Below are 27,453 nucleotides of genomic sequence, written 5' to 3' on the forward strand. Positions count from 1 at the left end.
CCTCTCTTCTCCATCTAGAAAAATCCCTGTCTTCATGGCTTGCTTCTTGATGTAATGGGAAGATTGTCATTTGCTCTCTTCCACTGGATGGATACTGTTAGAATTAGCACTGAAAACTAATTTTTAGAAACATCACTTAGTATCAGCAAAGGAGGTCTCAACTAGCATAATTTCAGATTTCTGGTCCTGGAAGGTTTTGAGTATCATGTTCATCTGTCTATCCAAGTCCTTTATCACAGATACTCCCTGAGATTCTAAATCAAGATACATGAATTATTACTATATCCAGAAATTCTGAATTTTTATAGCTGCATCTTGGATAAAGTCACGAATGAATTTGCCAAGGAATAATATAATTGATTGTGCTTGGCTTCCTAGGTAATGATATAATATAGTGTGATTAAACCTGCTGGTCCAGAACACAATCAGTATTCCTGTTCTAGCTGCTGGAAAATATAAAATAAACTGCTTAGATTATTTAGTGAGAACATAATTTGCTTAGAATGACTAAAGACAACATGGAGCTTGCAAAGGAAAAGGAATAAGTCTAAAAGTTCACATAACAAAAGAGCTAAGGCTGAGATCAAAATATAAAAAAGAATACTCCTACAAAAAAATGGCCCCATATTTATATAAAGTTCCAACTCTGTGCACTCAGAGAGGGGGCCTTGAATTTTTTAGCACCACTCATGTCCATGTATCCATAACAAAGAATGGCCAAGGACAGTCCTCTTTAGCATAAGACCTGTTACTTGTGCTAAAGAGGAAGGTAAAATGAGAACAGACCAGCTAGGAAGGTTTTGAACACAAAAATTGTATAACACATCTCAATATGGTGAGAATTAAAAAAAAAAAAATTTAAAATATGGTGGTGTATACATAAATGCTATGGCAATGGTGGATATTCAGCTACCAAAGAAGCCAGCCATTTATCCATCCACTGGAATACTTGAAATCAATTTCTGATTACAGAAAAAAGACATCTCTTATTTGGGGGATGTGAGAACTTTTAAGAATGATGCATGACAATCTAGTAATCTATCTCCAATTGAAAGCTACTTATTTTTTACATTTTAATATGATAAAATCTTGAAAAAATAACATCTGGAATTATACATATATCACCAGAATTGAGTCAAGTTAACAGGCTGAATTTCCAGCTTCCGTGGGCCTGGAAAGTGTTCAGTGTGCTAAGATGATGCCTGCATGTGGGGTAAGACTAGAGATGCAGCTGTTTATAAACTCACTCATGTCCCGCATGCAATGATGTTGCAAGGCTGTATTATATAAAATTGAAATGCTAATGAATCAAAACACTTCAAAGACAATCTTCTCTTCAGTTTGGTTTCAAAAGCTCTAAAGCTCAGTTAAACTAATTTTCTGCATTTTCTGTGGATTTTCATAGATCTACTGCTACAGGTGCAATAAACCTGTCTGGTGATAAAAGTAGCAGCAGAGGGAAAAATCACAACATCTTGAAAACCTCATAAAACGATATTCTGCAAGGGACACTAAACCACTCAGTTGATCCTACTTGAGCAAAAACCCATTTGTTTCCCAGTGAAGTGGGGCTGTGCCCATTGGCCAGTGCAGAAAAAAGCAGAAGGAACTGCAGGAGATGTACAGCTGGCTAGGAACAAAACAGGTCTTTAAAAGCTAGGAAACAAGCCAGTGTACACAGTCCTAGGAGAGGAATTATTTTGGATCACTTCATACCAACTTATAAGACTTCATTATTGAGTGCAAGTCACACATTTCACAGTTCCACTTCCTCAGATAAAATGATACCTGTTAGCAAACCATAAAGAAAAGGTCATCTGACTATGAATAAAAACATGGTAACTAAAGAAGAAACCAAATAACTAAGTGGACTTTAAAATCGACATGATCTTTGCATATAGCTTTTCTCTTCAAATTTCATCTGCAATGTAAGTTTGAAGGGTGTGAAAGGAGACACGGCTTGAGATATTGATGTTGCATTTCAGGTAAAGGTCCCTTCAAAAAGCCCTGATAAAGGTCTTTGGGAAGAAGAAAGGTGAGACACATGAGTTATATGGAGTGCAGTATGAGGATAAATTACAAAAGAAATGCAGTGATGAAAAATGTCAGTGCTGGTTTGCTGTCTATGGGTAAGTGGCTGCCTAGAGAAACAGAGTAAAAATCATTGCACCAGGTGCTGGAGGGACCATGACCTCGAGCTGAAGGGGCTGTCTCAGGGAGGATGAAATCCAGCCAGGTGAGGTGCAGAGTAGGGCTTGCCCTGATTAGTGAAGGCTGAGAGACAATATGATTCCCCTCTACTGATGTACCAATAGAGTAAAATGCCATGGATATGGGCATTCTTGTTGCTAATGGATACTCTTGGTAGAAAGTTGAATGGACCAAAACCAGGCACAAGCAAATTTATGCTGAAAATAAGGAGGTTTGTAACTGTTGGAGAAGTAATGTTCTGAAGGTCTTCCAAGGAAAGCAGTGGAGGTATAAAACCTGGATAGGTTTAAGTAATTGCTAAGTGTTTATGAAAGCAACAGCATGATATATAGAGTAACCACAGGACGATGAGACTTTCAGTTTTCTAATAATTAGAGCAAGGGACAGTGGGGACCATCAGTTACTTCAGATGTGGAACTCAACCAATTTACCAGGACACATGTTGAGATGGATGCTTTCAGCCAGAAAACCTCCCTGTTCTGAGCCTTCTACTCTTGAGCATTTTTTCCATACAGGTCTTGGAGGGAGACCAAAATGCCATTTTTGATGGGAGCTGACATCCACTTACTGTAGAATGATGGGGGTCAGTAAAGTTGAGAATTCTGCCTTCCTGGCTCTGCTAATGTATCCATCAGACACAAGGAAGAAATTAAACCTTTAACTCACCTTTTGCCTTTCAAGCGTTTGAACTTTGGAGTTTGTGTTTGCAAAATTACCTTTTTTGTTAGCTTTGAACAATGCTGAGCACAGAGTTGTTCACCCTTTGCTGCCTTTTGAGTCTTTCCCTCTACTGAAATTTGATTTTGCTAGTACACCACCATCACTGTTTTCAGAATAACATTTGTCTTTCATTGTGTAATTTACTAATTTTTCTTAGAAACAGTGGACTAACACCCCTAAATATATTTGTCTGTGTGTATCAAATAATAATATTTACAGGAGACAGTTTTCAGATAACACCTAATGTCAAACACTTGGGGTTTGAAGAATGAGGCAGAAAGAAGGAGAAATGATATCACCATGAGACAGAGCTGCAAAGCAGCAGGCAATCCCTACATTGTGTTTTCAGTCAAATTTTTGTTTCTATTCTTGCTTTTCTTGTGCCTGCTAAATTCTCAAAGCCACAAAACCAAAATAAAAGACAGCAGTGACAAACAATTTTGTGTTGAACTCTGAAGATTTGAACTTTCACTGTCACATTAAGAGTCATGCAAGTACTATTTCTAGAACAAAATCTGATTAAAGTTGGTTAGACACTCAGAATTTTAAGGCTTTCTTTTGCCTAACACTTCTAACACAATTTAGCTATCAAGTAACCTCCCTCCCATGAATAAATGATGGTAGAAAGCAATTGCTTCCAGCATTGCAATGCTATTTTCACAGGATGGACACTGGCGGGGGATACTTGTGAATAATGAAGTGCCACTCCTCGTAACTGGAGGTCAAATGTGGTCCTGTACCACATGGTGCTTTAAACATTAGGGGACCTGGGAGGCCAGAGTTGAACTTAAACACAAATATGCTGCACATTTTGGCATTTACAATACGAGGCAAGCCATTGGTCTGGCTATGAGAAAGGTGCAATTTATGAACAATTTAGTTATGAATTCAGAATCAGTATGAATGAAACAACCTTGTTCCCAGGCAAAAAAAAAAAGTCTGTGGGAATTTTGGAAGAGTCCCTCCCTTCATGCTGCCACATTAGGTCTGTTCACTGCAATTGAAGGTAACCTTTGATAAGTAACATGAAATTAATGATACAGTGGCTGATAAGCAGGTACTCAAATCTTAAAACTTGTAACAAAAAGACCAAATGAGCTCTCTCAGAAAACAAATAATAATAAAAAAATTGTTTTAGTGTAGGAAGCCTGAAGTAAAAAAATCAACTTGCACTTTAACTGTTTAGACCTAGCAAAGCTTGGAGGCTTCTTTTGTTTCCTTGTCCTTAACTGATGTTTCTTGAGGAATACTGCTGCTACCAAACACATCCCTCATTTCCACATACCTTGTAGTGGAAGAGGAATAATCCACAGAAGAGGCTGTACAGGTCAGCTGTGAGCAGGGAGAGGTTGACAGCAGTAGCACTGGTTTTCTTTATGACCACTGGCATGAAGCTGTAGAGGCCAAACATACAGGCACTAAAGCCAACGTACAGCAAGCCTGCAGGAGAGAAACAAGAGGCAAAGTGACCTTACAGCCTGCAGAAATGACTTTGCTGGGACAACCTTCTTCCAAAGGTTGTGCTTTTAGGAAAAGAAAGAATAAAGCTTTTTAAAGAAAAATTCAAATTAATAATGTACACATATACAGACAGTGAAAACCATATCAACACTGGACATGGGGTCCTTTGGGGTCTCCATAATAGCAGAGTTGTTTCAAGTTGGTATCTTATACTACCAGTGACTACCTCATGTCCTACTTAGATTTGGACATAATGATGCATTTGAACGTATCAAATCCAGTCTCTGCAGGAGCTGAATGTCCCCAGCACCAAGTGAGTTCATCTGAGTTGGACGGAGCACACAGTGTTTTTTGGAAATGGACCCAAAATATGAATGCAATATTATTTTCAGAGGAGTTAATGAGCAAATGGATGAATGCATGAGGACAGCACTCAAGTGTCAGAGATCCTAGACCTATTTTGCCACCAAAACTGACAAATTACTTCAGATTTCTGCACCTCTGTTCCTCTACTCCTTTTTGTCTGCCTTCCTCAATGAAACTTTTGTGAGCTGAAACTCTTTCCTGCTACATGTTTACAGAGTGCCTCACACAAATTTGATTGTTAGATACTAATATAATAAAAATACATTACAGTAAAAATCTAAATTAATTAAAAAACCTAAATAACTTACTGGGAAAGAATTTATTGCTTCAGTTATTACTTGATAAATCCCAAGGCAAATTAATCAATATGAAGTTAAAAAACCAGCAAACACTTTACTCATCTGCTCTCATGCAAATGGTATTTCTTAGGCTGCTGTAAGCTGCTGAATTCCCAGCTGATATGTGCATAAGCCTAAATTTAGACTCATGCCAGCTCTTCAGAACATGTTATTGACTAAAAGTTGTAGAAAATCTGATTGCCACAGTCCTGAAAGGGACTAAAAAGGTTAAAAAAAAAAAGGCATATAATGGCTATATATCTGCATGTGGATCTATTTAGTTAAAAATTCTTTAGAAAAGCTGTCTAAAGGACAGCTTTAAAAATCAGTGGTGACAGATTGAGTCTTTTGGAAGCATATGAACTGAAGTGTACATTCAACTGAAACAAACATAGCAAACACAAACTATCACTGTTCATACATATTATGTCATGATAAGGAATTTTGAATTTATATTCAGAATATGGACAATTATAGCAAAAACTGCTTTTACCCATAGGTAGCAAATTCATAAGGTGTGCATTGTATACTGGTAACAGAATTAAGTCTTAGGCAGTGCTTGAAAGCTGCTTTATTTAAATTCTGCGACTTTTCTGTAGCAGGCAAATAATTGCACCATGTGGAGTGTAGTTTTGGTCAATGGGAAATTGTTTTGCATATAGGACAACTAAGCCAGCTTTTCTTCTAGGCTTGAGAAGAACAGGTCAGGCACCAAAGCCATTCTGGATCAGAAGTCAGAATTGTCAAATACAGTCTGCAAGTCACCAGCTGGTCCACCAAGTGTCTGGCTGTCTGGATTTAACACAGCTTTGCTGGTTTATGCCCTCAACTTACAGTGTAATTTTATGGTACTGCCTTGGTGTTCACATTATTTGACAGCCAGCTTCACAGGTTGCTTTTCCAAAGGGCATTTCAGTTCCAGTGGAAAATTGCTTAAACTGTAGCTGTCCTAGCAGAGGTGAATATAAAGTGGCATTTCATTTACAGCTTCAAAATATATGTAATATCCACCAGTTGGGTGACATTTAGCGGTGACAATAAACAAATGAAATTAACATAATATGATTTCCAGATATAAATGCTTCTTAGAGGGCCAATTTTGAGACTGAAAATATGATTTAAGTCAACAGCTTGAAGCCTCAGCCTCCTCAGGTACCCAGGCAGTGCAAATAGCAGCCTTGGGAATCGCCTCTAGTGCTGCAGTCCCAGCAGACTCCAGAACCTCTCTGGGCAACCTGCTCTGCTGCCTGCCTGCCCACAGTGTGAGGGTGATTTTACTTATATCCAGTCTGAATCTGTCATTTGAGCTCTCATCCTCCTGCCATGCACCTCTGACAGAGCCATGCACCAGCTCTGTCCTTTAGATAACCTCCTTGCCGGTAACTTCTCTTCCACAGGCTGAACGAGCCCCAGTCCCTCAGCATTTCTCCATTTCTCTTTACACTTGGTGTCTTCACACAAAAAGGCAGGATCTGTCCCTAGGGACCACTCTAATACAGCCCAAGCAGGACAGAGACCAACATGACTTGAGAACTTCTTGTTCCTGAGCAAGGTGGTTGAATGTTGCATGGTGCCATGATGTACAAATGTTGCCTTTGTGCTTTTATTCCAAAAGCAATGTTTAATTGGCATGACATGGAATCAGTTATGGTCTTCCATACTGCCTTGGAACAAAGACCATTCAGAAATATTCAAACCCCTGGTAACAAAGGACACTTCCTTGGAGCTACAAACTGGCTTTTCTCTTACATAAAACTGATGTGAGTTTATTTGTTAGTATTTCATCTATCACTATAAAACTTGTCATGGTCCCATATGAAACCATTCTCTCAAAACTGTAAAATCATCCTCCTTTCAGTCTGGTTGTCAGCAAGTATTAATACTTAAACCTTCAAGGATACAAACAGAGCTACAGTGATTCACTGTACAGAGTGTGAAGATGATGATATGTATCAGGGCAATTTCCAAAATTAACACCAGGAGGGACACAGCCTGTTTTAAACATGATAGACATAACAGATTGGCTTTAGATCTTTATATTCAAAAATCATTTGCATCAGTTAAAAGCTAGCTCATTTCATCTTAAAAGCACAATTATGGCAGATGGCAACAGGCCACCTTGATTTATTTATTAGGTTGCCTGCTGTGACTTTATCAGCAGCATTCGGAAGGCTGATGATTTAACTCTGCTGGACTGCAGGTTTGAGTCTGTCACACTGGATAACTACCCAGGACAAGGCTGTGAACTCCCTGATACAGATTTGTCAATCACTTTTTGACAATCTTGTATCACTGCCAATGCAATGCAAAGTACACTAGGTGCAGTGGAAGCCAGGGAAGAACTACAGAACTGTCACCATTTAATCCATGCTCAACTACACCACATTTCCAATTATTGCTCTAACAAAACAAGTTCATATCTATGATGGTTTTGCTAAGATGATCTCAGCCTTGTGAAGCATAAGGACTCTTCAGAATTAGTAATCAACTTTCAGGGACATCTTGGCAGCATCACAGATGAAGTAAGACCTTATTTTAATAGCACATTTCACTGATACTGAGTTTGAAGTGAAATCTCATGAACAGTAGATTAATTCACTGTGACCACTGGTATCATCAGTACCAGATTAATTATGTCCCTAAGCTCCTTGTCATGAAATATAAACAAACACTGATGCAATTATGCTAACTATCTCAGATTAAAGAAGGCCAATACACTTTAGTACACAGTTGAGTGTGTCTCTCCATGGATACTTTAAATTGATTTGTCACTTAGTTTTACAGCTCAACCATCAAATTTCCAAGATTTCTAGGTGCAATGTTTTTTGAAAAATGTGCTGTATTTATCAAGGTTTAAGATGATGAAAGGAAATTGCAAACCAAGTTTAAAGAAACTAACTGTATTCCACAATTGTATCCCCTCCCCTCAGGGAGTCCCAACATAATCAGTTGTTTTTGCACACTTCTGAGTTGTCATTTTGATGTTCAGTCTGAAACTAGGTAAAGAGCTGCTGTCAATGGATTGCCAAAGCCTGAGTCCTCTGCAATCAATCAGCTCTGCGCTACTAGTATTCTTTTATTTCTTCTATTGTCATAAACAGTGAAGGAGTGATTATAGGGACTCCCCTAGATATCGATTTGCTTTTAAACCAAATAATTCACTGGACCAATTAGAAGGCACTCATAAACTCAGCTTCCAAACTGAAATGGGAAAATGCAATCCCCTGCTTGGCAGAACACCATAACTGCTTCATTGGGCACAATGCTCCCAAAACTTGTCTAAAAGGACACATCTGCTTTATTCCACCAAAACTATTTGGAAAGCAATTAAATCACTTCCATAAAGAAATGCTCCTCCTGGAAGTGAATTTATGAGGCCATAATATGCATTGCAAGTACTTTTTTAGGTTATTTTGTTAGGCTCCATTTTCTTTCCTTGGCTTTCATTGGAAAGGTTTGGCTCTTAATGACTGCCTCATTTATTGCCCCAGTGTGGCACCGAACCTTAAAACTGGAACCACACTATTGTTTAGCTTCACGGCTGTCTGAATGGTTATCTTACAGCATTCATATGCTTAACCTAATTGTGCAAGGAAGGCATAACAAAGCAATTGAGGACAGATTGTTTGAGAGCAGTTATGAGGCTCAACCTTTGGTAGTAACCAGCAGAAAAGTCACAAACACTGGCTCCCCTGAAACTCTGTGCCCGCCTCCCCAAATGCTGGCTGTCTCCACACCTCCTTCAGCAACCATCTCCCATGAGGTAAAGTGTGTTCTTACCTATTTGCCAATCCCAGGGGACCTTCAACAGCTCTTTGTGTTCCATGATTGCACTAGAAGAGAAGGCAAAATTTGATGTAAGAGAACAGAAGTTAAATTACTTCCACTCATTGAATTCAAATGCTGGACGAAACAACACAAATAACCTTATAACAAAAAATCTCTGTAGGAACCAAATGCAATCAAGAGTTTACTAATCTACTCTGGCATTATCCCTGTGCCTGTGTATTTGAAAGATCTTCAGGGTAGTAATCAGATGTGATAGCATACAATTTCTCCTGGTTTTTTTCCAGCTCTCTATATACCTGCTCTACATGCCCATTCCCCTAAACGTTCAATCCTCTTGTACTTTTCTGACTTAATATTCTGAAACCTTTTGAATGTTAATTATTAATAATATATCTATCTGAGTTATTCACACTTCAGAGTAGCTCTGCAGTGTAAAATAAACAGATATCACAGTCTGGTTTGGGAAGCATCCTGTGATTTGTTACACACTGAGAGAAACCAAATAGTCACAGCAGGGAAAGTCAGGATAATAAGCAAAGGATGGGCAAACCTGCAAAAGTCTATTCTCAGTATCTTGTAAATCTTGCACTGTACATTAACATCAAAGTCACAGATCCATAAAATTCTAAGGTGGCAACAAGTCAGCTCTTCCCAATCCAGGCAAACAGACCCTTGGAGATAAGATATCTCCCAAGCTAGGTCTTCGTGCAGGTAACTGCTTTCCCTGTCTGTGTGATTTCCAGATAAATCCAGCTGTGCAGAACTCTGCATGCTGCTCTGGACACTATTTTAAACAAGTATAAAACACGGAATTATACAGATTGAAAAACAAAGTATCTAGTAGGAAAGGTGGTATGTGGAAGACCAAATCTAATAGTAAAACTACAGGAGCTCAGCATCTTCCAGATTAATCTAGTCTAAAGAGTTGCATCCTGGAAATTTTAATTTGCTTGCTGCTGATGTGAGGCAAATCTAATACTGTGTACAGAATAATAAGACTATATTCTCTGCAAAATAACTAAATTATCGGTGTTTTTGCAAGCATAAGGTATATGTCTCTTTTATCAGTAATTCCTGAAGAATATAATGAAAACAAACTGCAACATCTCTTGGTCTGGAAAAAAAATTTTCACATAACTTAAACGTAGGAACATTGCATTCATATTATTATATAGCCAATACAAAAGATGTATAAAACAATACGCTATGGCTTGTGATTCCTTATGATCTGTGAAAAAAGAGGGGTGAGAGAAACTTTGTCAGAAATGGCCATTTAGTGATGCCAGAGGCACTGAAGAATTGGAATCACAATGATTTAAAGGTTGTGGTAGTTGGAGGAGGTCCCTGATGACTGAAAAGAGACAAATGCAACATTGAGTTTAACACAGAACAAAAAGTATAGCCTGGCCAGCCAGATTATGCTAACCTTTGGGAAGATTATGGAACAAATCCACCCAGAAGCCATTTGCAAGAAATGAAGAAGATGGGTTCCAGTGGGAAGAGCCAGTACAGTGCTCTCAAGAGCACTGCCTTCTATGATGAGGTGACTGGATCAGTAAATAAAGGACAGGAAATGAATGAGAGTATGAGTGTAACCTACTGTTACTTTAGCAAGGTTTCCAACATGATTTCCTTACAGATCTTGCAAAACTCAAGAGGTATGGACTAGATGTGTGGACTATGTACAATGTTGTCTAAAGAAAAGGGCAAGAAGAAACCTCATGAAGTTCAAGGAAAGCAAGTACTAACTCCTGCACTGGGGTGGAGTGGCACTATGAAACAGTACAGGATGGGAGCTGACTGGGTAGAAATTGTTTTCCAGCAATAAACCTTAGAGTGCTGGTGGACGTTAACCTGGACCCAAGTCAGCAATGTGTCCCTGGAGCAGAGGAAGGCAACAACATCCTGAGCTGTGTCAGTAAAGGTCTGGCCAGAAAGCTGGAGGATGTGATCTGTGAGACAGCAGCTAGAGCCCTGTATCCAATTATGGGCTGTCCAGAACAAGACAGACAACAACAAATTGAAGAGAGTACAGTGGAATTCTATCACAATGGTCAGGCAGGTTGAGGACTGGATGTAAGAGGAGATGCTGAAACAGCAGGGTTTGCTTAACATGAAGAAGAGAAGTCTAAGCTGGGGGAAAGGAGGACACAACGATAAATTTTCCGTCTTAACTATGGGTATGGGTAGTTACAGACAAGGTAGTCATGCTTTTCTTGGAGGTGAACAACAAAAGGATGAATGACAATGGACATAAATTGAAGCATGGAAAACTGATTAAATATCAAAGGAAAAAAATTGTCAAACACTGGAACAGGCTGCCCAGCATGACTGGCAGTTCTATGCTTGGAGATACCAAGAAATCAACTGAACAAGTTCCTAAGCAGCCTGGAGCTTGAACCAGAATCACCTTCAGGAGGGCATTAGAAAACAGGCCATGTTATGATTATGTGATTCCATCAGATAACCTTATCTCCATTTGCTGGGTAATTGTGACATCCCCAGCTCTCGTAAACTAATCTCTTATTCTTCCTCCCTGCTTTAATCATACTCAACATACTAAACTCTTTCCACCATGTCTGGGTAATCAGTCAACTCATTAATTCACTGTTTCCCCGGACACCTTAGCTCTTCCTCCTTTGCCGCACAACGGGCATTATGTGTGTTTATTTTATGTTACAGTCTGAGACTCCCTCAGTTGAGAGGATCTAAAGGTCCTATATTGCACCAAAGTGGCCAGTAGTTTTTAAAAGAAAGAGCCTGCAAATTTAACATGAGGAATTGGCTTCTCTTTGATGCAAGTGTTATATTTAATTAGATATAATCTCTGTGAACACATAACTATGACTTCTGCTATTCATTACAGGTAAAGGTAAGAAAAAGGCACAGGTATGAACTAAGTGGGGTTGAGTCTCCAGAAGGTGCCCAAAAAGCACTATCAGCAAAAAGCTGCAGAGGCTGCTGGAGAAAAACCTGTTGGAGTGAACCAAAGTTGGGCCAAAGTTTGAACAGAAAAACCTCAGGGCTTTCATCAAAGAAATAGTTTCTTATTGTTTCCTTTCAGTTGTTTCATCTTTATACAAAGATGCCTTATTCCAAAACCAGATTCTCACGAGTAGAGCTCACAGACCCCGAATTGTGACTAACTGCTTGGGTCAAGAGGGAGGAATGACACAACAATTGAATTCTGGAGTATGAGACAATTACACAACAGTTGACATACACAGAGCAAGACAAGGGCACTGTTTGATGTCCTCAGAATGTTAGTATCTACTTAATCACAAACATATAAAAGAATCCTTTAGCCAAAGATACTAGGCACATTTGTATGCTCTTAAATTCCATATTCTTTTAAAAGGGAACTTCTTGTATGGCAACTAGTTAATAGAAATAATTTTAAGACACTTGTTCAGATCCCTTATAAATACATTAAGCTCTGTAGCTAAAAAAAAAAATAGAACCATTGAAATAGGAATTGGTGGGCTGTGGGTTTTTTGATCAGTCCCTGTTCTTAGAAGCAGAGTAGCTTAGAGCTGTAGAGAAATAACTTGTTGTGGACTAATAGCCAAAAGTCATTCTGTGTTAAAAGCACCAGAGACAGTCCTGCACAAAATGCACCAATATGGCAGGGCTACTTTTACATCAGTCACAGTACTGCAACATTGGAAGCCACGTTCCATCTATTAGCCTTGCAGTTGAAATGCTCATTAGGTACATATGGATATAGACCAGAGTCCGTAGATCCTGAAATCCATGCAACCATATCCTATGTGCTAAATATTTTTGAAGTGAAAACACCATTTTCTTAAAGGCTTTTCATGATTTCCTCCATATCATAATGTAGTTTTACAGAACAAGCAAATTAAAATACTTTCTGACTGGATGTGTTTTCTACCTCTTAGAAATCAAGGGGATTTTTTAAATGTATGAAATAGACCCAGAAGAAGCTGTAGATTTTGTTATTCACAGTTCAGAATAATATGTGAAGCACCCACTTGTCCTCCAGCAGCAAGATGGTGTGACATGTCCTCTCCCTCTAAGTGACTACTCAAGGACAATGGTCCTTGAATTAGAGTACTTGGGTAAAAATCTGTGCTATTATTCAAATCACCAATATGAAAACCAATGCAAATTCCAAGATTAGAGGACACCTGCTCTCCACAGGAAAGGGCTAATTTTGAAGGAGTTGTTAATGTATCTCAGTAGAGGCCACAGCTGCACTTATTTGAGCCTTAGTGAGCTCAAACCTGCGCACTCACAGCTGAATTCCACTGAAGAAGGAGCCGAAGAGCCCGATCATGCCCAGGAACTCCACTCGGCTCAGGTTTCGGACGATGTACTCCTCACAGACGTTGGAGATGCCGTACAGCGTGGCTCCGCCAAGGACTAAGAGGTCCCCTATCAGTTTATTTTCACCTAGGGATAAATAGAAAAAAAAAAAGAAATCAGAATGCCTCAAAACAACCAACTTCTGTCCAAAACTATTGCATGTTCTTCCCAACATATTTCATTCCTCAGTCACTACGTAGCCCTTATCTGGGTTAATAAAATGAATGCAAATATTCCGTCACTTGAACAGTTTTCATTCAATACACCAGCCTCAGTCAGACAGAGGGACAGCATGTTCCTTGCTGTAGAAAAAAGAAGCCAAAAAAGTTCTGAAAAAGTTGTTAAAAAAAAGTATAGAATCCAAGTGGCACTCTTCAGAGACTGATCCTTTTTTCTTTATTATTACTACCTTTTTTTTTGCAGAGAGAGTATAACTCAACTCCATAGAGCACTTTGCATCTCATCTTGAAATTTAACCAGTCTAAAACATGTTCAGTACTTAGATCTGAGGACAACTGAAAAATTCTGTGTACCTGTGAAATGAGTGAAGAAATCATTACAACCTAATATTGACCTCATTCTCACATGGAGCTGTTTGACAAGAAAGGGAGGAGGAAGGATGGGGTGTAGACAGGGTGATGATAAGGACAGATTTCTAAAAGAGGTTCAATTAACATAGCAGTACCTAATGCATGCAAAAAACAAGAAGATGTATTTTCAATACCTCCAGGTATACAGAATCACTAAAACATTTTGTTATGAAAGTCTGCTTGAAATCTTTTTAAGTCTTGGAAGATTTTATTATTGGGTGTTGGGGAGAGCTGCAGTGACATTTGATCAAGATCAAGTTCCAGCTTGAAAACTGAGGCCCTAGCTTTGCAAACTGGTGCATGCAATTCCCTCTGCACATATGGCTTGTTAAATTATTTCTACAAGAGCTACAGCTTCACAATGCTGTCAGATATTGCTGCAGAACCATATACTGAAATGCTGGATTATAATGGATTTTTCTTTGAAAAGTTTCAGCAGAAATGTTGAAGTACTACGCTTTTTTTTTTTTTAAAGAAATCCTGTTTTCTTTTAAAATACCATGATTTACTTTTCATGTCTTGGTCTTTTAAAGTTTTGTTTCAATTGACTTTAAAATATACACTGCAGTAAATAAAAATGGAAACAAAACATTCTAATTGGTTCAAAATTATCTTTCCAATATTTTTCTTTAAGGAGTTCTTTTAAGCCTTCAGTTACCAGTCCAAACTGTAGTGCTTTCTATGGGGAAGAAACTTATGATAATAAAAACTGTCATAAGAGGACAGACCAAGGGTTCTTTAATCCTGTCTCCAACACTGGCTACAAGCACCAGAAAAGTGTAAGTTGTTTAAAGACAATAGGAATGGAGAAAAATGTAAAATATTCCCAGTAATACTCTCTTAGTTTCCAACATTTTTTGGCTCAGATGAGATGTGGCTTCTATGTATTTAGCAAATACTACTACAATTGTTTTTCACATACTCATCCAGTCTTTGACTGAATTTCTTGACTGGCAACATGTTTATATTTGACCATTTATCTTTTTACGATTTGGTTGTTCTGTTAAAAAGATTTCAGTCTTCTTTTCAATCAGTAATGGAAGATGTTCTTAATTTAAAATAGCCATCACAACTTTACAGAACTTCTTCATACCCCTGATGCATTTCATATTTCACAGTGGCTCCACTGATTCCTCACTGAGCTCACTTTTTTGGTATTTATTGCAGCTACTCACTGACACTTCAGGGAAGCATTGCTGAAAAAGCTTTTGACCTTAGAGCTCCTGCTGGGACAAAAATATCATCCTTTTGCATCTGTGAAACAAAAGCAGCTCAGAGGCTGAGCATTTTCACACAGATGGGATGGCCTCAAGCATCACACCCTGATAGCTCTTCCCAAAGGGCTCTCCCCATGCTGAGTGTGAGCCTCAACCTTCAGGGCGCTCCCAGAAGAGGGAGCTGAGCTCTGTTCAGAGCACCAGACTCTGACACTGGAACCTCCTCGGGTACTCAGCAGCACAGGGCGGCTGAGGAGAGCACACAAACAAACAGGGGAGTACAGAGAGACTTCTACCAGCCAGTTCTCAGTAGATCAGGCATTTACTGAGATAGAAGTTGCATTAGGCCATCAAATTTAATGAATCTTGAGGGATCCTTCATCAATTTGTGTAAAATCTGTATGTTTTTGGTCTACTATTAAGAAGTACTTCACGCTTTTAAACTTTTAGTCTGGATATCTCAAAATTGTATGAGTCATCCCATAATTTTCTGAGAAATATTTAAAAATCACTCTGTATTGACCCTTTCCATATCACTGAAGACTTCATATACCTTCACAGGTCTCTTTCTTGCCTTCACTGGGAAATGGAATGTCCTAGTCTGGCTACAGTCTCTTCATCTGAATCCATTTTATGCCCTTGAACAGCTTTTTCATCTTTCTCCATAGCTTATACAGGTTTATTTTCTGATGACTTCTTGTTGAGATGCAGTGACTAGAGTAATACATGGTACCCAAGGAGTTAGTGCACCAAAACTATATATACTGGTGTAAAAATGTTGTAAAATATGTTTTTGCTTTCTTTCTTAGCAATTACTATTCTGGTTGTCAAATGCCTTTTCTTTGCTTCCTAGAGAGGCTGAGACTTTGGAACTTTCCCCCAAGACTGACATATCCCTATAGATTTAGTTCCTTGCCTGTAATATCCACATGCCTCTACTGGTTTCATTGCTAAAAAAACCATGTATCAACTAATTAGACGCATTCTAAAGACTTTTAGGATAATAAAGCTGTATTTCACCAATTTAATGGTCTAGGTCGTTCTTCAGGAGACACACAAAGCATAGCCTGGCAAAACAAGCTTTATAATTCATGATTGTTACCATATTCAATATTCTGTGGAAAAGTCATATGGTCCAGAGCGGAGTTAGTGTTTTGGGAACTAGTTATAGCATTATGGTGCAACACAAATCTTCAAAAATGTGAATTGTGTTCTGGCATGATTTCTTTTCACACTCCCAATAGGCCTCTTTGTCACATTTTTGCACTAGCCCCTGCCATTAAGAGGCATTTCTCTTTAGTTTTATTGTAATTACTGACGAACATAATACCTATAGATCACTCTCCATGTGTCCCATTTTAAACTGAACACTGATATATGTATTAGCAGGATTGATGTGACTGGTTTCCAGAGACTGCTGTAAGTTAAAGCAAGGAAATGCTTTGAAAAACGTGGATGAAACACTTAGACCTGTGTGGTTTAACCTGTGTATGGCAGGAACAGAAGTGTGAAAGTAACTCATAGCTCAGAATAATGTTTTTTCAGGTACACTATGCATGTAAGATGATAGAACTCTAAATATTTTATAGTAACTGTTTTCCCATTGAGTAATGTGCAAAATATCAGTGAGGATACAACCGAAAATTGAAAGCATGTGTGCACATTGTACCTAATTCCTGCAGACAGTTTGGAAAATACCTTTTAATCTCTCAGTGATACATTTTAAATTCATATTCCCTTACTGTAAGAGCTGGTAGGCTAAATTGCCTTATGCTGTGGGTACCTAGCAGAGCCTTATGGCTCTTCTAATACAGTAAGAAGTGTGGTCAACAGGGGCACACAGGTATCAACAGTTCTTGTCCCCTAAAACATAAGATAAACAGAGACATTTACTGAGGACTAATGAAGTATCGTTGCTTTTGGTGTCTTCCTTACTTTAGTTTTTCCAGTCCTAGAAATGGTGTACAACCTCTTAATGAAGAGTTTCAATATTTTTTTCTTTTCTTCCTGCCATTAATTCTTTTTATTTGTACATTTTAATGTGTAATTTTAGCCTTTTAAAGAAATTAAACTAGATGATCTATTTTACCCTGTTAAAGACAGCATCATTAATAACATCATTATGCTACTAAAAAAAGTAAAAAAGCTGCAGTCTCTCTGCATAGCAATGAGCATGGACACAGTTTTTCATGTGTAGGTCCAATTTAAAAGGCAATAATGCATGTTCACAAATTTTTCTGGACAAATTTACTTAACAGCTATACCCATGCTTCAATAATGAACATGGCACATAACATCTAATTACTGCAGTGGGATGGCAAAGTGTCAGTGCTCTTCAATCTGTTCCTTGTCTGCTTCCACTGCCCCTCCTGCTCCTGCTGATCCACAGCTCACCCGCTCAAGCATGTCACTCTCTAGACTGCTGGGACACAGGATGCTTCTTCTGGAACCCTGGTTTGAAATCTCAATCGCTCTGAAATCAGCCATTCCCAACACAGCCTTGGCTGGCTGGTTAGATAGTACAGAGAATATGATTTGATTTTAGCTGGGGCAAGGCTACTTCTGGAGGAGACCAGTACCTAAAATCTCCTTTCAGGCTTAAGGCAGAGATAGAAGGGGGTAGGGAGATATGGTGAGCAGTGTTACAAACTCCATTGTTTTATTTAGCAGCATTCTGGCAAATGCAGTTTTTACAGCACTTGCATTTGTATTCAGAAAGCTGAGTCAAGAATTTTAAATCCCAGCGTATTATGCTCTGCTCACAATTCAGTGCTTTTAATTAAGAATGAAAACTGTGCCTAATTGACAATCTTTGAAAAGAATTTCCAGCCTTCCCACATCATTTGGCTTGGCACTAGAGAAATCAATGTGACAGGGGAAGTTGATCGATGAAATCTAACTCTGTCTAGTCTGCATTAATAGATACACACACATTATTCATATGATGCCACACAGAAAAAAAGAACATTTTACACACAAGGAGGTTCTTTTCAAAAGTGTTACAGTAATGTCCCAAAGATTTGGGGCGAGACTGTGTGCAAAACCCAACTGGTGGTATACAGGTTCAGTGTGTTTTAGCACCTACCAAGTGACCCCACCTCTGTAGAAAAATAAGCCAAGTTGAGGAGAAGTAAGAGCACACAGTGGATGTGAAAGGTGCTTATGACTCAGAAATGCATCCAATTTGGAAAGGAAGCTATTGAGGTTTACAGTCTAACAGCTAAGCCAAAAGAGAACAAAACCACAAATATTTAGCTTGTCCCCCCAGCTTGCAGAGGGTTGTAAGCCACAGGGCCCAAGAAACCCATTTGCAGCACTGCTGACTTGTAGGTGACCCCTTTCTGCCCCTCTGACAGAGACAACTCTGAATAGTGCAGTGCTTTGGATTCATGAAGGTACAGATTTTCTTGCCAAGTTTCCCCATTTTTTGGCCCCAGTCTGACACACAGTGGTCAATAGCTTCTCTGAACAGAACTTGGCCACACAACCCATTCATTCTTACCTGCTCCTTGCTGTCTCCCAACGAGGACATCTGCTCCTGCCATGCAGCCCATGCCCAGAATGCAGACCACAATCCCAATGAAATGAACTGCCTTGTATCGTACCAGTAAGAAGAACCAGGAGAGAAGTATCACCACTGGGATCACAAAACAGTCTAGGAGCTGTCAAAAAAAGAGAAGAAAAATCAAGAACATATCAACCTGCAAATACTTTGCCCTGATGTACTAGGACAGAATCCAGCAGAGGGAAGCAGGGTTATGTAGCACTTTCTACCAAGAGCAAGTGTATTCAAGTGGCTCTTCATGCATCAGACACAGGGTAAGACTGTCAATGCCAATTCCACGAATTCAGGGGAGCTGCTGCTCTCAACATGCACTCAAGTGCACTGCTCTTGGATTCTGATGCATATTTCAAAGCTATGGGAAGAAAACCTGGGCCAAAAGAGAGTCACACCACTCCATCTGGTCCTCACCTCCAGGAAGGTAGTTTTCCTGCAGTCTAGACACACACTTTAATTCAGTCATTTCAGGCTGAGATATTAAGAATGTTCATAACACACAAGTTGACTGGATTTATTAAATCTGTCTAATCTGTCTATATAAATTAGGGGTTTTCTGCATGCAGAATGCTTATGAAAAATCTGGCCCTGGTGGCCACTGTAAATTTTGTGAAAAGAGAATCCCATATGCCTTTGAAAGAAAAAAAATCCCAAACCCCCATTTTGCATGCAGCTCAAGAAACTCGCTCTTCTTGTCAATATACCCTTGGAAAGAAATTTCTTAAAGAAATGATAAAAAATGCAATTTTTGATTGTTTGGGTTTTTTTCAGAGACATCAAGAAATAGGTCCAGAGAAGATGTGTTAAAAAAAAAGTGTACCAACTGTTTGTGAGAGGACCTTCAGATTTTCAAATTAAAATATATTTTAGAAACTAAACTTTATGTCACCAAGAAACAAAAATCCTGTATAAGAAACACCCAAAGAAACTTGACTAAAGTCAAGTTTCTCACTTCCTAAAAGGATACAGGTAATGAAGAGTTGCAATTCTGTGGACTAATGATGGGATTGGGCAGGATACACTACTGTTCATTGCCAGTCAATGCAGCATGCACCAAAGCTTTATGACATGTATCTTCTTCCTAATGAAAATGTCTGGGCCAAGCAAAGAAGCAGAACTGTCAGCTGTGTCCATAGCTCTGGAAAAAACATTCCAGATATTGTTACCTTTATTTTAGGTGATGTTATCTGATTTTTCCTCCCTTTGAACCCACCACATGTTACTTGCTTTCTCAGTGTGATTTAGCAATAAGGACACTGTTATCAAATAAAGATCAAGCCCCTTTTAACTTCTTTGTTTTTCGATATGTTATTTGGAGAAAGAAAGATTTTTGGATTATTCCAAAAATTTTACTTCTTAGAAAACTATTTTTTGCATGCGGGATACATATATAACAAGCATTGTATTTGTGAAATCAGCAAAAATAAAAAAAAAAACAAAACAGTTTTTGGACCGAGAATAATTTCCCTGAAACTTTCTTTGAAAAACAGAAGCGTGCAGTGAAAACCCATCCATTTAAAGATTTCCCAGACAGTGAGACACAAAAGGCTTCAGAGGAAAACCAGTGTATCAGTGGGACCATGCTTCTCTTGGCAGGCTCAAACAGTCCCAAAGAGTACAGAACAAACGAGGGAAATTACAAATGGGAACAGTCGATGCTCAAAGCAGGTTCTGCATTTACAGTGAGAGCTAATAATCTAAAAGTCATGGTCAGGTCTCTTTACAGTGAAAACTCTCTGCAGCAGTCCTCCATTCTTTACTGACAGAACACAAAAAGGAACTGGAACAAGCTTCTTCTCCTGCATGGGGCCTCTGCTCTGCCCCGTAGCTCACCCAACGCGTACCCAGCTCACTCTGGGCAGCTGGGCTGGGCAGAGACATGCTCAAGCAACACTCCCCATCCATAGGAACAGCTCCAGGAGCTGTGCTGCTGGGAGCAGCCATCCCCTGGGGCAGGCAGGGCTGCTGGCAGAAGTACTGAGCACACACACTAAATCCTGGGCATCGGAGGGAAGGGCACCCTTTGGTGTAACCTTTGGGATGTGGGCACAGCTCAACAGCTCCTGCCTCACTCCACACTCACTCATTGTGCCTGCACTCACTGGATGTCTGTCCTGCAGCAGCGGCACTGGCACACACTACAGCCATCTCCTCTGCCAAAGGGGGTACCAAACAGCAAGGAGAGCAGGCACTTCTCTCCCTGCTCACAGCTTTCCCTGAAGGTTTGAATGCCTCTGCCACATTTCCTCCCAGTGCAGCATTGAGCAGGTGAATTTAACGTACCATTTTCTGACCTCACCACAATTTTCCATCAGTTAGTGGTGGAAAGATAAAAAGAAGATGGAAGGTCTTTCTTTAACAGAAATCACAGGGAGAATCATAGAATCATAAAATTATAGAAGGATTTGGATTGGAAGGGACCTTGAAGATGACCCAGTTCCAAGCCCCCTGCCATGGGCAGAAACAGTTTCCACTAGACCAGGTTGTTCAAAGCTCCATCCAACCTGGCCTGCAACACTTCCAGGGATGGAGCATCCATAGCTTCTCTGGGCAACCTGCCCTACCACTCTCACAGGAGCAATTTCTTCCTACTGCCCGATCTAACCCTGCACTCCTCCAGTTTAAAGCCCTTACTCCTTGTCCCATCACCACATGCCCTTATGAAAAGTCCCCCTCCAGCTCTCTTGTAGACCTCTTTAGGCACTGAAATGCTGCCACAAGCTCACCCCAGAGCTTTCTCTTTTCCATTCTGAGCAATCCAAATTTTCTCAGCCTTTCTTCAGAGGAGAGGTGTTTCATTCCTCTAACCATCTTTGCGGCCTCCTCTGGACTTGTTTCAATAATTCTATGGACTTCCTGCACTGGGGATCCCAGAGCTGGATGCAGTATTCCAGGTGGTGTCTCATCAGATGGGAGTAGAAGGAAGACAAGGGGCAAGGAATACAAATTATACTGGGAAAGGTTTCATCTCAATAAAGAAAGAAATTTTTTACAGTGGGAACAAACTCCGCAGAGACATGGTAGGGTCACCAGAGATTTTCAAGATGTGACTGGGTGCTAAATAATCTCATCTAGGCTCCCTTTCCCACAAAAAGCTGGACCAGTTTGGAAGGCTCTCCTAAGCTGGGGTGTTCTATGAGTCTAAATTGTTCTGTGAGTTTAAAAATTGCTTGTGCCTGCCACATGTGTACTTCAACATGCAAATTTCCACTAACAGTCTTCTAGAGGAAGATTTTTTAAATTCCTCTTGTTCCATAAATATTTAAAGATACCTATGCTTTCAAGTATGCGAATGAGTGTCTTTTAAGCAGTAACATGAAAGGATGCGTGAACAGAACCTTTCACAAATAAACAATGCTGATAACAGCCAGAAAACGCCTCCTTGGGCTGGCAATCCAAAGTCTAATTCACAAACTGTTGTTTTGAATGATGCAGTATCAATAGATACAAACATGAAATGTATGTAATGTGAACTGACATTATATAGTTCTTAAATTGTGCTTAGTTTATACCTTTAATTAAAGAATGAGGTAGACAGAAATAAATTAGGTTACTACAATGTAAGCAAAAAGATAACCTAGAATATATTATTAACTCTTTTTCAGGTATTGCTTTAAATTTCTCTTCTCCAGGTCTAAATTCGCCCTGCCTTTCTTTTTTTCCTCAGATAAACCTGTCTAGTAGAAGAAAAAATGCACATATTTCCACAGAGATTGAGGATTACCTCATCTGCAACAGGGCTTTTTAATTGATGGTATGTTTTGCCTTTTTTATTTCTTTGTTTGTTATTAATTATTTAAGCTATTAAGAAAAAATATTATATCTAATTGTAATTTTTCTATCTATCACAGTAACAAAGACAGATTATGCTTAGCTAAATTTAATTTATAGCACATAAAGGTCAGTTGTTTATCAATATTTCTCAATTATGTCCAATATTTTCCTTCCTTTTAATTGTTTATTCAAAAGGTATTACCTATACCCTGTCGTTAAGGCAAATTAATGAATTTTAATCAACATTTCTGTTAATGATAGAAGTCATTATATCTCACTAACCTAAAAGAAAACATATTTTCTGTGTTGCCATGGGGTGGTGCAGACCACGTTCTTTGACATTGCTGTGTTTGTCTGTCTTTCTTCAGTCACAGCTCTGAATGGGGCTGCTTTAGAAGGCAAGATACAAAAATATGTAATCTATTGATATACTGCTCTATAGAAACTTCTTTTTATTATAAAAATGTTATGTTGTTGTAGAAATTGAAGGTTATTATTTGACTCTAAAAGATACCACACTGCATCTGTTGATGAAACACATTGTTGAAATCTATTTCCTCTGATTACTTGTTTGTTAAATTATTATCCTTGTGAATCAAAGACAAATACTCTCTTGCTAATAGTAAAAATCTAGTCTCTGGTCTCACAAATTCAGCATATCTGCGTATCTACAGCAAGAATGTTCTGTCAAATCATTTGAAGGGAGAGCTGGCAAGCTTTAGAAGAGAGGTCTGTAGTACAGAGTGAACTGCTGATCTGCAGTGATATCAAAAAGAAAAAAGCTGATCAGCAAACTCCCTATGGGAACAGCTGAGCTGAATCTTCCTTTTTAAACATTCATTGGATTTTTTCCCCCCAGTTACAAGTCCTTTTTTTTTCACATTAGGGGTTTCTCATTAGCGCTGCCCTCCAGCAAATCACGCGGAGAATCAGCCGCAGCCTCCTCTTCCCCAGCTCTCCAGAGCAGGGGGATCAGTGAAACCAGTGTCACATCCATCACACATTGTATGGTCAAGCACACATGATGGCCACACAATTTCAGCATGTGACCTGGAAATTTTAATACAACAGCAAGTGCTATAGCCAGTTAGAGACACAGCTTCTGTTATTTACTTGGGGTTTTGGGTTTTTTTCCAAAGGAAAAAAGGGTTTGCTGCCTGTTCAAGTGCTTTTTATCCTCCAGTTTTCAGACCACCTTCACAATATCACACACACTTGATTCAACAAAAGCAGATGAGATGTGAACCATCACAGAGCTGGATGCCAGCTGTCAGGGGAGCTGCATTGCAATTATGCTGCCCTGCAACCAAAACCTTCTGCAAGAAAGGTGTGGATGCTGGCAGCATCTCTGGCAGGGTTATTTCAAGCAATTCAAATAAAAAAAGGAGCACCATTTTTATCTTTCAAGTTTCTATTTGATACCCCATCACAACTTTACCACTTTCTTGCATGGCTTTTATTTAATCACAAAATTAATATGAAACCATTAACTTTTCATACAGTCTAAATGTACAGTACTTTAGGTATGGAGACTGATGAAAGAACCGGTGATGTAATTTGTTTTCAAAAAAATGCAAAAACGTGTATTTTCATGATGTAGAAAAAACAAAACCCAGAAGAATGCCCCCAGTCTTCTCCACTTTGCCCACAAGACCTCCAATTTTTTTCTTAATGCTTTTAGAACTGTTCCTATCAGTTTCTTTAATCTTTAACTCTTTAATGTGTTCTCAGTGTTTTCTTTTCCCCTACGGACACAGAAACTCACTTAAAACTTTGACTAATGAAAGACCTTTACCTCTATTTGACTTGTATGTATCAAAACCTGAGATGAGGAACCTCACAGCTTCAGCTTTCTGTGCACATACAAGGAGGTTTAGTGGTTTCTTGAAGTTACGTTAAATGAAAGGTGGTGGTCACGCCCAACCCACTGTTCCTCTGCTCTAAACTCTCTACACAAGGACATGCCTTACTGCCAACATGAATAATCACATTTTTACTCCTTTAAAAACATACCTCATCATTCCATACATGAACTCCAATGTGCTTACACAAATCTGTGCAGATACCAGGAAAACTTACCAACAAATTGACCATGGAAATGGTCTTTCCTTTAATTGACTTCTTCCTCTGATTCTACATACCATTGTCAGAAAAAGATCATTGTAAGACAGTTCTGCCAGCAGGCATGTGTTTCTGCAGAATTTTGCACCCCCCATTCCCATTTTCTGTTTAGCTTCTCTCAAAGTAAGCTGACTGGATAAGAGCTGGGCTGATCATTTTCTCAAGGTTACACATTAGAAACTTCTCCATGTCACCACCTGCTTTACCTATGTGAGGGATGAGGTCCCAGCCTAAGAAAATTTATGGATCTCTCCTACAGGAAAACCTCTGCTTTTGCATGTCACCTGCCAAAATATGCAAAATGGGCACAGGAGGCCAAAACCTCTGCTCTTGTAATGGGCACAGCTCCACTGAATTTAATGAGATTTTGCATATTTATGTTAGTAAAAAGTTTGGCTCTGGATGAATTTTGCCAGTAGAGGCAGGAGCTCTGGATAGTGAGAGGTCTGTTGACTTCAAACCCACATACAGAGACTGTGGATACTGCAGGACCTGGTTTGCACACCACAGGTATGTAATAAGTTAAAAGAACAGTAACTGAAAGTCTGATAATAAATCAGACACAAGATACTCTCTCACAGTATAAATGTAGAACATGCAACACTTCCACAAAATGCTGATCTGCAAACTTTATTAACATTGCTCTATTTCCTCACTGCCCTGAAGCAGAACAGGAAAGTATGGTCAATCTTACATTCATAGGGTGGGGGGAGGAAGGGAAAGAGTGGAATTTATCTCTGCTTTTGGGATAATTCACATTAGCAGCCACCAGAAAAAGTGGATCAACAACTTCAACATTGCACATCCCCTGCTCCCTGCCTCCCAGATTTGCTTCAAACCCATCTCAAACCTTCTGCCTCAATGTACTTTGAGTCCACAGGGACCAAGAACAAAGTAAAGACTATTGCCATCCAGCTCTCCTATAATAAGCACTTACTGCTGACTCCTTTCCTTTTCTGGTGGCTGTTGTTGAGATATGAAAACTGCCAGAGGTAATTGGAAGTGTGATGTACTGCTCAGCCTCACAGTGATCTAAGAGCTGAGAACATCAGCATCATAGCTTTATAGCCTGTCTCCTGGTGTCTATAAATCCCAGCTTTTACTACCTTTGTTTTCATCATGCCAATCAAAGGCATGATTGCCCAAGGAATAAATTACCAGACAAATTGCTATATGGAAACATCTCTGTCTCCTTGACAGTGCCTCTCTTCTTATGACATTGTATGTGTACTCTGCACTAACACTATGCAAGGTGTTGCAGAAAAAATCCAGATTTCTGTGTGATGCCGTAATATATAAAAAGGATAACCTCTAGAAAGTGCAACATGAGTGTAATATGGAGATGGATAGAACAATGTATTGGAGCAAGGAGAGCTAATCAATTTGTGGAGTTGTAAAAGGGTGAGGGCAGTCTGCCTCATAACACAGCTTGACAGTTTTGATAAGAAAGCAAATACTGGCAGAAAAGATTACAATTGTTAGTATATAACAGGCTTAGGGGAAGACATTATGGATTGGGGAGGATGTGTGTGTATGATACCCTGTAAATGCAGTACAGGCAAGCTGAAGTTAAAACACAGTCAAGGAAATTTAATATCTAGATCTAAGTAACTGCAATAATTTCAGAATCTTTTCATTCCCTCTGGGGAACACAATTTTATCTGCTGTGTAAAACTGTCTCTAACAGTATTCAAAACATCCTTCTTGAATTGTTATTAAACCTTCCACAGGCCTATATCAGGGTTGTTTTCAAACCCATTAGGATAAATATGACATGCATTAACAGAACAGTCCAAAAGTTAAGTACATAGCTTCTAAAACAAGTCCATGGGACCAGGTGCTGGTGTACAAGGGAGTGCTCAGTGTACCCTCTGTATCTGGTACAGCTGACATGCAAGAAGGCTGCAAAATGTACTGCAAGTCAGAGTAAGACAACAAACAGAAAGTAAAGACAATTTCACAAGTTTGGGCCATCTGGGAATCAACACATGTATGTCTGGTAATATTAAGTGTGACTGATCTCTGGTACTTCTCAAAATACGTGGGTTTGGATATCAAATTGATCCACTTATAAACTCCTGTGTCTTTTACTTGACTCAGTTTTTTAAGAGTACCCTCTGGGGAACAGTTTTCATGTACTAGCCTGAGCATTTTCATGGTTATTGAAAGCTTGAGTTGCCATGCCCTCAGCTGAGATGGAGTTAAGTCAAGCCCTTTCTGTGTGCCACTGCTTTAAGCTATGACTTAATGAAAAAGGTGGCTCCACACTTATAATGGGGAAAGCACTCCAGGCTTTCTGCAAGCACTTGAGGCGTGCTAAGATCATATCTAACAAATTGAGTTCCTTGGGGTACTCAGGGTTTTTAGTGGAGGCAGGTATTTAGGCATCTCTCTGCATCAATACAGAATCACTCTGGGCATGCAAAGAGCCAGAGCTTCAAGTTAGCAAAGAAGAAGCAACCTAATAGGCTAAAACATGTTTTCATGCCCCAAGATTGTGCTCTGAGCAACAAGGGAAGGGATAATAGATGTCCACAACATTTCAGATTTGTAGACAGTTAGATGTGAGTTCCTTGCATTGTTCCATTGAACCGAGTTGTCTTTGGATTTCACTGCTTGTGCTTAAAAGGGGTAACTTGGACTTTATCCTTAGCAAAGGACCTGCACTGAAATGACTGAAACATAAATAGTGCATTGATTTTCAATCTAAATTATATGTCACCTAATTTGTAAAGGAGGTATTTTAGCTGTTTGTTGGGTTTTTTTTAAAGAGGAAAATTATGTGTTTCTGGGCTTCACAGTACTTTGCTTTCATCTTATTATGAAACTGACTGCCACGTTCTCTGATAGTAATTATAGAGTACAGGAGGATTTGAAATAATCAGAAGCATGTCCAAAAGTAAAGGTTAGGTACCACATTCATTTCTGATTTGTGCCTACATGTTCTCACTCACTGTGATTCTGAAGGCATTTGGAGA

The 27,453-nt window shown here is 39.2% G+C and overlaps 1 protein-coding gene across 2 annotated transcripts in view; it reads right to left on the reverse strand.

The window, feature by feature from the left end:
• The window catches only part of SLC35F1 (solute carrier family 35 member F1), a 231,655-nt gene that overhangs the window by 17,373 nt on the left and 186,829 nt on the right, over positions 1-27,453 (reverse strand). For both annotated transcript variants that reach the window (XM_005492605.4, XM_014271055.3), the window contains exons 4-7: positions 18,524-18,683; positions 13,145-13,301; positions 8,877-8,929; positions 4,217-4,371 (exon numbers count right to left, since the gene is read on the reverse strand). In XM_005492605.4, the coding sequence (XP_005492662.1) occupies positions 4,217-4,371; positions 8,877-8,929; positions 13,145-13,301; positions 18,524-18,683 (525 nt within the window). The remainder of the gene's footprint in view (positions 1-4,216; positions 4,372-8,876; positions 8,930-13,144; positions 13,302-18,523; positions 18,684-27,453) is intronic.

This window comes from Zonotrichia albicollis, chromosome 3, assembly GCF_047830755.1.
Source record: "Zonotrichia albicollis isolate bZonAlb1 chromosome 3, bZonAlb1.hap1, whole genome shotgun sequence".
Classification (NCBI taxonomy): domain Eukaryota; kingdom Metazoa; phylum Chordata; class Aves; order Passeriformes; family Passerellidae; genus Zonotrichia; species Zonotrichia albicollis.